The sequence below is a fragment of the Thermobia domestica genome, chromosome 3 (genome assembly GCF_964235325.1).
Source record: "Thermobia domestica chromosome 3, izTheDome1.hap1.1, whole genome shotgun sequence".
Taxonomy (NCBI): domain Eukaryota; kingdom Metazoa; phylum Arthropoda; class Insecta; order Zygentoma; family Lepismatidae; genus Thermobia; species Thermobia domestica.
This window is the reverse complement of record NC_137456.1, coordinates 55,016,795-55,031,277: the sequence shown is the minus strand read 5'-3', so window position 1 is coordinate 55,031,277 and position 14,483 is coordinate 55,016,795. Positions and strand designations below refer to the sequence as shown.

General features: G+C 35.3%; 1 protein-coding gene across 14 annotated transcripts in view; it reads left to right on the top strand.

The window, feature by feature from the left end:
• Nucleotides 1–14,483, top strand: part of Rbfox1 (RNA-binding Fox protein 1) — a 1,063,832-nt gene that overhangs the window by 593,929 nt on the left and 455,420 nt on the right. For 13 of the 14 annotated variants that reach the window (XM_081750847.1, XM_081750844.1, XM_081750849.1 and 10 more), the window contains exon 2: nucleotides 2,613–2,669. The exons of the other annotated variant lie outside the window; for it this stretch is intronic. In XM_081750847.1, the coding sequence (XP_081606973.1) occupies nucleotides 2,613–2,669 (57 nt within the window). The remainder of the gene's footprint in view (nucleotides 1–2,612; nucleotides 2,670–14,483) is intronic. 14 annotated transcript variants of the gene reach the window in all.

The following is a 14,483-nucleotide window of genomic DNA, read 5'->3' as shown; positions in this document are numbered from 1 at the left end:
TGAACTGAAAATGATCCTGACTTTGTCATGCAATACTAGGCTTAGTAATAAACTTTTATTGAAAAAAAAAAAGAAGTAATGTGTCCAAGTGTGTTATCTAAAATTTTTATAACAACCATTGTATACCTAGTACTTTCTTACTCACATGTACGAAGCATTTTAACTACTGCTGACTTTTTTTCCCTTGCATTGTTTGTGGGAAAGTGAAATCAGGTAAATGTTTTGATCACGAATCATGTTAATCGTGTTTGCAAGTAAATAATCTCTCATCGTGACTTTTTTTTTCTTTTCTCCGGAGAAAAATTACATTCGTGGTACCACGAATCTGGGAGCTAAACAACTCTAATTGCAATTTTTAATGTAATGGTAATACAAAATGGCAATACCAAAATTTGGATTTCGTTGCTATATGCTACTTAAATAATACGTAGTGGTGACTGACACGTGACAAACGTGAAGTTGTTTCACAATATTTTTTACTGTATTGTTAACAAGTGATTTGCAGTAACTAGTATTGAAAATAAATTATTAGGATAATCAGTTCAATGTAATAAATGAACAGATACGTTTGTCGATTTTTAAAGATATTTTTATTAGTTATACACAAAGCATCAGAGTAAAAAATGTTGCTTATTTTAGTTGCTGAGATAAATCACTGTTTATGTGTGAAAATGCTGATACGAGAAGAAACCACATCAGATATCCGTGCACGTACTAGGAAAAGCTCAATCGTCTGGCTGTTTTAGTACTTCTTATCACGTTCGTAATTTCCAATTTGTTGTACAGGAACGATACATATGTTTCAGTATACAGCTTTATTTGTCACCTGTTTCAGAAATGTGTGTGAGTGAACATTCGTTTGTGAGATGGAAGTGATTTTATGTGTCTCATTTTGAAGACTGAACAAATTATTGAGTTTGGTTTGCGTGTGTGTGTGTGTGTGTGTGTGTGTGTATGTGTGTAATTTAATGATGGAACGGGTCACGAACTTCACGAACTTGGTGATTTGCGATCCAGGAATAGCTTTGCTCACGGAACGAGAAATACTTATTAAATCCCAGAGGAGACAAGAAATTTTACTAGTCTCACAGTGGCGGACCTAGAAGGTAAAAACTGCAGGGGGTAGCCAGAACCCAGACTGTGATAGGTATATCATGAGTTTACTATAAACTTTCAAAAATATATAAATAATAGCTTAAATTATTCTTGTCACTCTAAAAACTGATGGGCGTAGACTTCCCCGGCCTCGGACTAGATCCATCGCTGGTCAGTCTCGTGGGCCAACACTAGTTCACCCAAGTCTTAGGTCTCAAACATTTTTTAATGTTACATCATTCTTAATAACATAACAAATATAAAGTCATAAAGTGATTGTAGGAACACAAGGAAGAGCATTAATTAATGCTTAAGATACGCAAGTTATTATACAATAACTGAAAAAAATAAATGTAGTTTGTCTTGTCAGCTATATAACACCTTTCATGGGCTTCATATGACGCAGAAGGATTTTTGATTCATTTTGTATGAAACTCTGAAAAAAAAATTGGCATAAATTTTGTACTGTACATACACTTACAAAACAAATTAGACGAGAATTTTTTGAGAATTGAGACGAGACAAGAAAACTTTATTTCATACACATGGAGAGCTTCAGGCGTTATAATGTAATTCTAACAAGTATAACTCACTCTCTTCCTAAATCTGTATAATTTTCATTCACTATTCTTGTGTCGATGGATGAGTGTCAAAGAACCAAACTCAAAGATAACTAAGAGCAGTAATGATGCAGAGGGTTGATCGGTTTCTGTCCAACTGATTTGACAACGCTGCTATCACCAGCGTAGTAATGCCAGAACCATAAAACTGGTGTCGTTATTAGTTTGATGTCTCAGCTTGCAGATGCCATAGATTATATTACCAGGCGGCCAAGCACATTGTTTCCCAATGACTTGCAACTTAAAATCCAATGCTACTAGGGCTACTAAATAGTTTTGACAATAATAGTAAATTAGTTTGAAAAACTGAATGTTTTCTATAATTCCAAATACTTTTTGAAAGAATGTGAAAGAAATGGGGTGTAATCAGTAAACAAAGTTTCGTTTAAAGAGAAAGTGCAGTAGAAACATCAGTTGAACATCACACTTTCATATATAGATGCTAATGAATATAGTTTTGATCTGCCCCACAACAATTGTATTTTGCTATTTATTTGGTTTTGGAATCGTCAGTACATCCACATATATATAAGTGGTTCAGAATTCGATCACCTTCTTTAGATTGTTGGAAAGTCTACCATCTTACGCGTGTGTGAAAGTTCTAAATATAATAATAATAATAATAATAATAATAATAATAATAATAATAATAATAATAATAATAATAATGTAATTCTGATTAGGACATATTGATTATCTTGTGCTTTATATATACATATACATATATATATATATATATATATATATATATATATATATATATATATATATATATATATATATATATATATATATTTCTTCCCTTTTCCCTTTAATGTGTTATGTATATGTTGTTCCTGTATGAACTTAATATTTCTTATAAATTAATATTTTAATGGTCTTTTTTCTTCTTTGTAGGTGAGTGACGGAATTTCCATGAAGAGGCCGTTAGCAGTCGATGCATTTTACAGCACGGTAGGAAGTGCTTAGTGTCTTGTAGTTATCCTAGATAGGTATACAATGAAATGTAAAGAGACTTAGAAATTAGAACACTCAAGTACAAGTAACAAATAAAACTAAAAGTTTATCTGCTGGCACGAATCTCGAAAAGTTTTAACCATCAATTTGCTGTTACGATAAGCATATTTTGTGTGCCACTGCCGTTATGCTGACTTCCTTGATCGGAGTCCGCTGCTTTTATTCAAGTAGTTCCCAAATTATCCTCACGACACTGGGTGAGCCCCTCCGTGCCAATACCACGTGGTTTTCTTCAGTGTATATCCATCCAAGTTTACTTGCGAAATCCACACTGTTTGACCTCGGTGTCCTAATCGATAACAAACTGTAAATAATATAATTATGTCGTAGTACAGGGAAATTGAAAAAGGACCTTGATTTTGACATACGCAGTAACTTGACGGATTAAACAAAACTTCACGTTTCAAGGCAGAGTGAAAACATAAATTAAGGTGTACATGTGTTGATAAAAATAACAAATATGTAATAAATTATGACAATTGGGTATTTAATATAGAGCCGGCATTTTAGCAATTGTTGGAAAAGATGTCCCTAGAAATGCTAAAAACAAAATTCTACTTAAAATAAAAGGAATAATATATATTCAGTAACTGCAAATCTGATTTCTTTATAAACCTGTTGAATTGTAATTCAGAAGATAATGTGCCACGTTCTTCTTTGTACACATAACAACCCTATTGCTGATATTTTCATATATTGAAAATACACTGAAGAATTCTTATGAAATAGCTCGCAAAATGCAAATAAATTATTTAGTTAAATGCAGAATTAAAATTTCATAGTAATTAGGCTAGTCTTTATTCACAGCATATTACATAAGGACATTTTAAAAGGAAAAGGAAGTTTGCAGTGAGTTTCTACTGAGAACTGGTCGAGATTAATTTACAATTTTGTTAATAGTTTTCGCTGCAATTGATTGTCAATACGTTACGTAATTCTTAATTTTTAAATAAAATCAATTTTACATTTTCATACACAGTTGTGCTTAGGTGTTTACATGCATATTTTACGAAACATTATCGTTATTTTCTGTATGTGCAATGTTAATCAAAATATCAAATCCAAAAAATATAATAATATTCTTGCATGCATACTACACATATTATCATATATATCACTACTTTAATATTGACTCAGGTATAAATAACAATTTCTTATACTATTCATATTGTATAATTCACACTTCAGTATTTATAACTAAACATAGATATTATCGAATCACAATATAACCATCATTTCTGGACCACTAAGGATGCATGTGTACCAGAATCAAAATAAAAAGATAATCAAGTGTAAATATTTGTGAGGTTTGTTTTTTGTAAATACCACCAAAAAACAATCTAGATATATAAAATTGAAAATCACTATGTTTGTGACTAAATCTCCTGAACCGACCGACCGATCTCGATCAAATTTGTAACATGAATGAGGTTCGAGGCTGGGCTGGTTTTAGGCCATTCACTTTGATTGTAGGACTGAGGGGAGGGGGAGGGGTTATAAAAATAAATAAAACTTAATAACTCCTGAACCACTCGACTGATCTTGATCAAATTTTCAATATAGATGAGGTTCAGGCCTGGAATCGTTTTTATGATTTAAATTTGACGGAAGAACATAGGGAAGAAGGAGGGATATATATATATATATATATATATATATATATATATATATATATATATATATATATATATATATATATATATATATATATATATATATATATAATCAATTTATATGAGACTGAAAGTGACTATTTTTGTAACTTAATAACTCTTGAACTATCCGACCGATCCCAATCAAATTTCCAAGGTACATGAGGTTCAGAAATGAAATTTTTGAGTTTTACGTCCCATGCTTATGCCGGCTATGCTAAAGGAGACGGTGAAGATGAGGAATGAAATGGGACTGATGAAAGTGGGAGGAAACGGGAGAACCCACGCACACGGTGTTTGTCCCGCTTTACAACTGAGCCACCGCGGCCCGTCATGAGGTTCGGATCTGGAAACATTTTTGTATTTCCCTTTAACGGTAGATCCTAGGTGAGGGGGAAGGAAGGGGGACGTATAAATAAAAACTAATAAAACCTAATAACTTTTGAACCACCCAACTAATCTCGATCAAATTTTCAACGTATATGAGGATCGGGCCTTGGTTTTTTTATCGTTTCACTTTGACGAGTCAACGTAGGGAGGGGGGGTAGAGACCTGCAGGGGCCGAATGTTTCGGCCCGAGCCCAATCCAGCCCGAACGTACCTAGGCCCGGCCCAGCCCGGGCCCGAAAAGTTTTGGAGATTTTCGGACCGAGTCCGGCCCGGCCCGATAAGTTTTTCAAATTTTTGGCCCAAGCCCGGCCCGGGCCCGATACATTTTAAAAGTTTTTGGCCCGATAATTTTTTTAAAATATTAGCTCGAGCCCCAGTCTTTCTCAAAATTTAGTACTAAATTTTACCTAACCCTCAGAAACATTTTCTAAACTTTGGTTCACAACCTGATGCTTGCCTCCCGAATGGTACCATTGCCTCCTAAAACTTTGCCTGTCATCGAGAAAACAAAAACTCCATTCCCTGTAACAAAAATCTAACTTAATTGATTTTTAGCATAAAGTGAAGATGGTAATATTGTTTAGCGACAGGCAAAACATTCCCACCCCTTCTTTTTATATTTTGAGTTCAGTGAAGGACAAGGTCAGAGCTCAATTTACCGCATAATGCCTGCAATCCTCTATAGTGAAAGTGGATCCGCTAAGCAACACAAACTGTAAATACCTATTGCATTCATTGTAACATTTTTCACGGACACACTTCTTCAACGTTTAGCTTTATTCCAATTATCGTTTAACGAAAGTCAATCATCATTAAAGAATTGCAATTGATTGGCCCCAGCCCGGCCCGACCTCAAGAGAAATCATTGTCGGCCAGCCCAATCCCGGCCCGGCCCAAAGAAATAACAGTGTCGACCCGCCCAAGCCCGGCCCGTGCAGGTCTCTAGGAGGGGGAGATATATGTAAAAAAATAAAATAAAAATGATTGCCTTTGTGACTTCATCATCTTGAACCACCCGACCGATCTCAATCAAATTTTCAACAAACATGAGTTCAGGGATTACTTTAGGCTATTCACTTTGACGATGCAACGTAGAGGAGGGGGAGAGGGAGAGAAATTTTAAAATGATCAAAAATGACCGATATTAGTGTTGAATCCATAGTTTTCGGGGTCGATGAGAGAAACAGTGACACTTCTGATGCTGTTTCAATCAAAATTCAAACCCGCAACTTGGGGGAGGGGGAGGAAGAGGTATTTAAAAACCATCGAAAATGACCTATATTAGTGTTGAATCCATATTTTGGGCGGTCGCTGAGATGAACAGCGATAGTTCTGATGCCATAGCCCGCAACATGGGTGAGGGGGAAATATGTATATATATAAATGTTCAAAAATGACCGATATTAGTGTTGAATCTATAGTTCTTGCGGTCGCCGAGATGAACAGTGACATTAATTGAATTACGAAAAAAAAAATAGTTATTTCTGCAGTATTAGATCAATACACACTTAATTTACAACTAAGAGAAAATATTGAGTTGAGTTGATTTAGTTTAGCGTCCCTTCCAGCAGCGAGGCTATATGAGACGTGGACCTACTGATTAACGTGGAATCCGAACCACATGAGCTCCCGCCGGGAAACGAACCCGGGTCTCCCACACCAAAGACGCGTACGCTAACCGCTTAGCCACGGAGGAGCTCTAAGAGAAAAGATTGTTACTACATCATAACGTTCCCGAACATTAATAAAAACTGTGTAAACATGCTTGCTGCAATGAACAATAAAAAAATTAATGACAGTAAAAAACATGAGATACAAAGATGTGCATTTAAACTATTTATTTCAACCCAGCGAAGCGGGTAATATATGCTAGTTCTAAATAAAATAAATATATTTGTTAAACTGTATTGTTCCACCGATAGACTATTTATTCACTGTGAATATATGTGCAATATTAAGCGTTATTACTACGAAACAAAATTGGTTCGAAGAATTTTGTCATTACTATAAATTTGAGGTAATTGAATTTTAAAAAATGGATCAAAAGATTTAGCCAAAAATTTTTTTTAGGAATGATAAAAAAACTGCATCAAAAGATTACAGTCTTGGCCGATAATTAGTTTTTGAATATGGGGCCACAGAATTTTTGAACAGTCGCTAAATCGAGTTTTTTGAAGTTTTTTTTAACGGAATAAATAGTAATATGTAATTCTCTAGATATAAGGCGCACAAGAAAATTTTTGATTGAGATTAAAATAAATTAAAATGTTTTATTTAGTAGATTTTGTTCCACCATTTCAGTTCAATACTTGTTTGTTGGCTTTACTAATTAAACTTGAGTTGTCTGACATACCTTACTTTTGCTAAAATCAGTAAAATTGTAAAATATCTATAAGAACATAAATTACGTATGACCGACTTGCATTTAAAATCACTATCAGCTACCTAATCTCAACCCTAGACGGTCACCAAATCAGGGGTACACACGCATGTTCCCGTGGCAGCGTTATACTATGGCTTGTAAACAGATATATAGTAATGTAAACATACACAAGACACTGAATATAATCCGCCTATTTTTAATAATCATCGAAGTTTCTGAGTGAATAACTTGGAAAATGGTTATCACAATTAATGAAATCAAATATTTAGAATGCAATATAAAATAATATAAATTCACAGAATTTAAAAGAATTTCCCTAAATAGATGCATTTCAATGGATAATAAACTTTATCATTAGTATTATTATTAGGTCTACGTATAATGTAGTCAAATAACGATCTAACACTAATTGACGTAAACGAAAACTTGAAAAAATTAAATAAAATTTATTAATATACGAAATTGGTAACCTAATATCACAGTATTATTTAGAAAATTAATGCTGTAGAAAAAAATAAAAATGATGTTCCTACAAGATGGATTGTATATTCTTGTAGTTATATCCCCGAACGGGGTGGGTTGTAGAAGAAGATTGTCGTTATGTGTAGTAGGTCAATCGAGCAAAGTGCTCATTTTTTGAAAATAGGGAAGGGGAGAAGATCAAAATTGAAGGATGCAGTGGGAGTATAAATTAAGCTATTATTATTATTATTTTGAAATAGAGTTCCATATAGTTATTATAGCTAGAACCGAAGAAGGACTACAGGAGATGATTGACAAAATTGTTGACAATGGAAAACTCTATGCAATGGAAATTAACATCGAAAAATCGAAAGTCCTGAGAATATTCCGTGGAAACGCGTCGTTACAGGTCAGGATAGAACAAAGAGAACTTGAAGAGGTCGATAATTTCAAGTATTTGGTAACTATTTTGACGAAAGACGCTTATTGCACCGAGGAGATCCAGAATTGCCATAGCCAAAGAAGCATTCAATAACAAAAGATCACTCTTAACTAGGAGGTTTAATATTGGACTAAGGAAGAATTGGTCAAGTGCTGTATTTGGAGTATTGGACTGTATGGTTCAGACTTGGACATTACGAAACTTAGAGAAGAAATATTTAGGGAGCTTTGAAATGTCGTGTTGAAGGGAGATGGAGAAGATAAAATGTATAGAGAGCGCAATAAACGAATATTTTTGAAACAGAAGGAGAGAACACTCTTATCCAACGTCTTTCGTAGAAGGACAATTGGATTGGAACGTCTTTCGAAGAAACTGTCTTCTTCATACCGCCATAGAAGGAAAAATGGAAGGAATACGACGAATAGGAAGAACAACAACTAATCGATGATTCGAAAAATAGAAGAAAATATTGGGAATTAGAGGAAGCTGAAGATCGAGAAATGTGGAAGAAAGATTTCCAGGGCCAAACCTAAATAAATAAAAGCCTCATTAGTTCCAGGACCTTCCAGAAGGCAAAATACTTAATAATCATAAAACATAGATGTTCTTCTTGTATTGCATGGGAAAATGCTTCTAAGTGTTAAAGTTCGATGAATGAAACTGACACAAGGTAAAGCACTCATTGAAAATAGTTTTTTCTGTAAAATTAGGAAGATAAGGATTATTTTTCCCTTGGCCCGTTCGGATGTCGATAAAATATTTCGAAATTCAACAGCTGCTCTTTCTAAAAACGCAGCCCACACTCATGTAATGAAATAACTGTTTTATTCACCCTTGGAAGTTCACCATTCGTTCATGAGTGCCTTACGTATAATATGAAAGCAGGATGGAAATATTGTTGGGCTATAATACCAGAAGTTATTGTAAATATATGGAAAGAACCTGTACTATATAATGAGAATACTATCAAGGTTCGACCCGGTGACATAGTAATAGTGGGTGAGCAAAACCGGATAGTAAATTTGTGGGCGTGTGACCGATTTATAGTGATCAGCACAAATATGGATCAAGTTCAAGGTGGCAATTGGAACAGGTCGCCCACGAAGCCTTCCAAAGCTTTATACTTGGTTGATGCATCCATCCTGCTGGGAGAGCGCAGCTTTATCAATAGAACCATTCATAGACGTAAGAACTATTGCTACTTTGTAAATGGACAAGTGTGGTTTTGGAGCTAACAAACATTGCAAAGAAATTGGCAGTAGACTCTCGTCCTTGAGTCATTTAGTTTTTTTTTTTTTTATTCTTTTCGTTTTTCTTTGTTCATTGTTCTTTGAAGGACGACCGCATAGTAATACCAGCATCTTGTCAGTAATTTTCGTCTACCGCTTGTGCCTGTCTTGTTCTTCGCGAAGACGTGACGGGGCAATACAAGCCTTTGTTTTACCTTCTTCAGTGGTGTTTGTAGGTCTCCCGATATTCTAATCAGTATGTGACACATGTTCTTGATTTTGAAGGTCAACTTTAGTGAGCGTTGGTTGGAATGGACACTTCCTTAAATTCTCTTTGTGGGCGTGGTTGACTGCGGCCTTGTGGCTTCTAGTTGAGGTATCGGTGGGCTGCTGGAAGAACTAACGTGAGCTGCAGTTTCGTGTATTCTTTTTTACGCCCTAAAATGTAATCAAATCTGCAAGAGATTTCTCGTGTTTTTTTGACGTTTTGTGTTAACTATTCAAGTGCGTATAAATGTACTGTTGCAGGCGGCCTGACCACGTTTAGTTGGATTATGTATAACAGGTGGGGAATGTGTGGTCTTCTGAGACATAAAATGTGGGTTTATGGACCAGTTGTGAAATATGCTAAATTATACGAAATAATGTGAAATATGAGAAATATGAAATATACGAGAAATGTAATTTTGAAGTTACATATACATAATGTAGTGATGTATAATATAATTTATACATTTTCATGTACATTATTAATACAACTAATAACTAAAATCAGCACAAAAGTCAGCAAAATTCAAAACTCATCATATGCGTCCTTTTTGGAAATGGGCATTGTGAATGTGGGTTTTAAAACAATTCTCCATCCCTGATGTAGAGTAGTCATATTGACTTCATCACAGCACAGACACCAAAAGCACGTGATCTCACAATTCAACTAGCATTTATAAATACCTTTGATCAGTGGTCGCCACTTATGAAGCTGCTGAGCTACCATATACCGTTTTTAAATCCTACTGTAAGCTACCAACCTAAAGAACTATCATTTTAAAAAATCTTACATTTGTTTATTGCCTATAAACTTACATTACGCGAGGACCGAAAATGCCCCAACTTACACGGGGACCGAAAATGTCCCCGGAAGCTACTAGTAGCTCGCGATCGACGGTTTGCCAATCACTGGCTTTGATGACAATATTAAATTATACAGAATCGGCTAAGCAACGGCCGTGGACTTGGGTGCAGATACGAAGTTTCTTATATTACCACTACAGAGCCACTCTATATCCTAACTACTTTCAAAACAGAAACAAAGCCGTCCGGAGAAAAGAGAGTTGCCAGACGCCACGGTGTATCGTTACTGTTGTCAACAAACGAAAGATTATTAGATTATGTAATTGTTACCGTTGTTGCACTTTAATGCCACTAAAGTTTTATATTCTTATTTAAGTACCTGGGTGAGTTCAAAGAAAAAGATTAACAACATTAAATTAGTTCTAAATATTCTTATTTTTTCCTGTTATAATTAGGTTAGATAGATAGATAGATTTGAGTTTAGCATCCCTATCAGCACTGAGGCTATATGAGACGTGGACCTAAAGCATAACGTGGGATCCGAGGCAGCTCAATTAGAGTAGAATTGAGTGCATGTTTAAACTGCGGGATTTGTAGCACTCAGTGAAGGATTGAATCGTTCAGTGAATTGGTACTAGCCACCAAGGGCGCCAATCAAGGGGGCCAATCGGAATATCGAAAACACAATAGAATTTTTACATTAGCTACAGCAAAATTTAAAACTATATTTGAAATGTCGCTTATACTTGCCCCTTCCCCCGTTGGAAACTACAACATGGGCGCCCCTGCTAGCCACCCATAATAACTCGAGGCTCAAGCATAGTAAGCCATCAGTGGGTTGTCTTTGGTGTGAAAGAGTCGATGTGTATAAATTCTTATTTTCTCTTCAGTTCTTAAACATCGTGTGCATGGGTTTCCTTGGGGTTCTCCCCTTTCCTCCACTTTCTTCATTCCACCATTTCATTCATCTCTCATCATCACCGTCTCCTCTAGCCTGACCGGCATATTCGTGGGACGTAAAACTCAAAAATTTCATTTTATTTTCATTTCTCTTTAGTTCTTATTTTCTCTTGGTTATATCTTTTAGGCTAAAGGAGACGAATAATAACTTCACTGATTAACGCTGGAGAAATTGGTGGGATGGAAGATAGTTCAAGGAGGACAGGACAATTTCGAAACAACATACTGAGATAATGTGCATCCCAAATTTTACGACCGAGGATCGAATCAGACACACTTCGTATCAGAGGGAGCACTCTCTTTTCATAAAAACCTTTGAAATGTAATATCGGAGATGCATTCATTCACTTAAGAGCGTGCCTTACTGAAAATAATACAAAATTTACCATTTTTCTTTTGCTTGTTTATTCATCAGTGAAAGGACATAATGAAAAGCAAGTAACCACAATCATAGATAATGCTATTCTACAACAGAAAATATGAACCTGAAGAATGTCCAGTGTTGCCATCCATAGAAATTAGTGTTGCCAGAAAAACAATTTCCCTAAAATCTAATTTAAGGCAGCGAGTAGAGGAACAAACTCAACTGCATTTGGTTACGTATCGTATTGTTTTGGTTTCCTGTGAACTACTTTTTAAATAATAGTTGTATTTAGTTTGTAATAAACAAAATAGTTTTAACATATAGTTATTAAAACTAAATAATAATGTTAATTAAAAAGTAGTTCACAAGAAACCAAAACAACATGATTCGTAATCAATTGCAATTGAGTTCATTTCTCTACTCGCTGTCTTAACTTAGATTTTAGGGAATTTTTTCTGGCAACACTGTAATTTCTATGGATTGCAACACTGAACATTCTTCAGATTCATATTTTCTGTTGTAGAATAGCATTATCTATGATTGTGCTAACTTGCATTTCACTATCTTTTTTCACTGATGAATAATCAAGCAAAAGAAAATGGTAAATTTCGTATTATTTTCAGTAAGGCAGGCTATGTATAATTTTATTTTTAGTCTTAAAGTGAAGTGTGGAATGGAATGGGGGTGTTAACTTTCAGAGTAGGCTTCTGTAGCAATTGTTAGTACAGCAAACTAAGAATTGAAAGTACATAATCGAAAAATAATAATAAATCCAGAACTCTTTATAGTGTTCTTGTCAATGCTGATGTCTATATTGAACATGGATTCGTAATCCCATGAATAATATAGCTTCAAACTAGGAACATAAAACGTAAAATATGCATTTTAGAAAGATGTATGTATGTATACAGGGTAGCCCAAAAGTAGGTATACAGTACCGTAGTGATCAGCTTATTGTTATCCAGGTAGACATTACATTTTTAGTTTATTATTTGTTCTGAATGTATTTTTACTTAAACCTTAAGCACGGAACAGCCGAAGCAAATAAACTGAAACTACAGTCTTATACTTGATCAATGCAGGGCTGTATATACCTACTTTTGGGCCACCCGGTATATATTTATGCCGTATGAAACACTGGTTCTTACAATAATTAAATCATCTGTAAGGAAATTTAACGAGTTGCGTATGATACAATCATATAGGGATAGGCAACATACTTGGATCGTAGATATATAACTGAATTACGTTACAGGTCTGGTCTCTTTTGGTCACTTTAAATTTGAAACGTAGACTTACTTTTGAGGCTTCACACACTTTCGTTTTTATGTTCGAAACAGCTCCTCTTGCGAACGACTACAAAACTTGTATAAAAAGAAACCAAGCGTTTCTTTCTTTTCAAAAATAAAATTGAACTTTTAGAGACTTTCTTGAACACAAGCCATTGTCTCTTGATAGTATAGTAGAAGTACTAGTAGTATTGTGAATTGCTGGAGGTCTTTGAAGAGTATTTGCTGTTGGCATGGAAAAAACGTGTGCCGAAAGCATTTTACAGCCAGCTAGTTCTCCTGTTCCAAATTTCATTACCCATTATCCAATTTTAAGAAGACTAGAAGGCAAGTTGGAAGTCGCTTGGGATTGTCTACGACTTCTCATGAAGGTGATGGCCCTGAGCACAATGGAGACCGGCGGCCATTTTTTTTTTTTTAAGTAGCTCGTGATTTCGTTAGTATTGTCATTCTAGAGAGAAAGATCCAATCATATAATAGAAAAATTGTTTAGGAAAACATCATTATATTCACACTTCTGTTTTCACGGTGAAAGTGTCATGTACAAATGTATGTAAATAATAATAATAATAATAATAATAATGTCTCAATTTAAATTAGGATGAACATACCTCGAGAGCTCAAACTAAGTTTGTTGAAGTTCATTGGTGCATTGGGCCAGGGGCGCATCCAGGGGGGGCGATCGGGGCAATCGCCCCCCCTTTAGAAGAGGAAACTTTCTTATTTTATATATAAAAATAAAACCCATTCCAAAGTTTGGAGCCCTTAAAAGTAGCAGTATGACAACCCCCCCCCAGAAGTCAGTCCTGGATCCGCCCCTGCATTGGGCAGCTTTTACTTCTAATTTGCGATATTCGATAACGTACAAAGAATACATTTTCTCCGTGAAGAAACCTATTTTTATTCAGCAGTTTGAAAGCTATATTTTGTTAGAAAAAGAAAGAAAGAAAGAAAGTGAAAAGGGCGTAGCATGCGCGCTTTCCGGCAATTGAGGGAGTACTGTAATTTGCTTTAAAGATAAAATAAAAGATTACCGCATGTAATTGCTGCTGTAGAATATCTATACCAGGGTTTAAGAATTAAGTGCACGAGAGTTTCCACCATCCGCAATAGACCGATTGTATACTTATGATGGCGAGCACGTATACTTTTTCTGTCCGTGACGCTTCTGCTGGTATGTTTATTATTTAGGTTGAGCGCAGACAATCCTGAAATAGCTAAGCTTGCAACACTGTGATATTCTCGTCGCAATCAGACCTCTGTACATTATCCCACTTAACCGAGCAGAAAGTGGGTAGTATTCTGAGTGTATTGTGTTTCGCTTGGACTTCCTCAGGCAACCGGAATAACCCGAGCCTCAAGGAATGGCGCTGTTCAGCTATGAAAGGTCAGGCAAGCGAATAATAACGGGAAGCCTTTTGTGTAATTCACGTCACAGGATGAAAAACAATCCGTCGCAATTGTCTCATCCACAGTTCTCATGGAAAAGTCTCCGGATTCACATGTAGC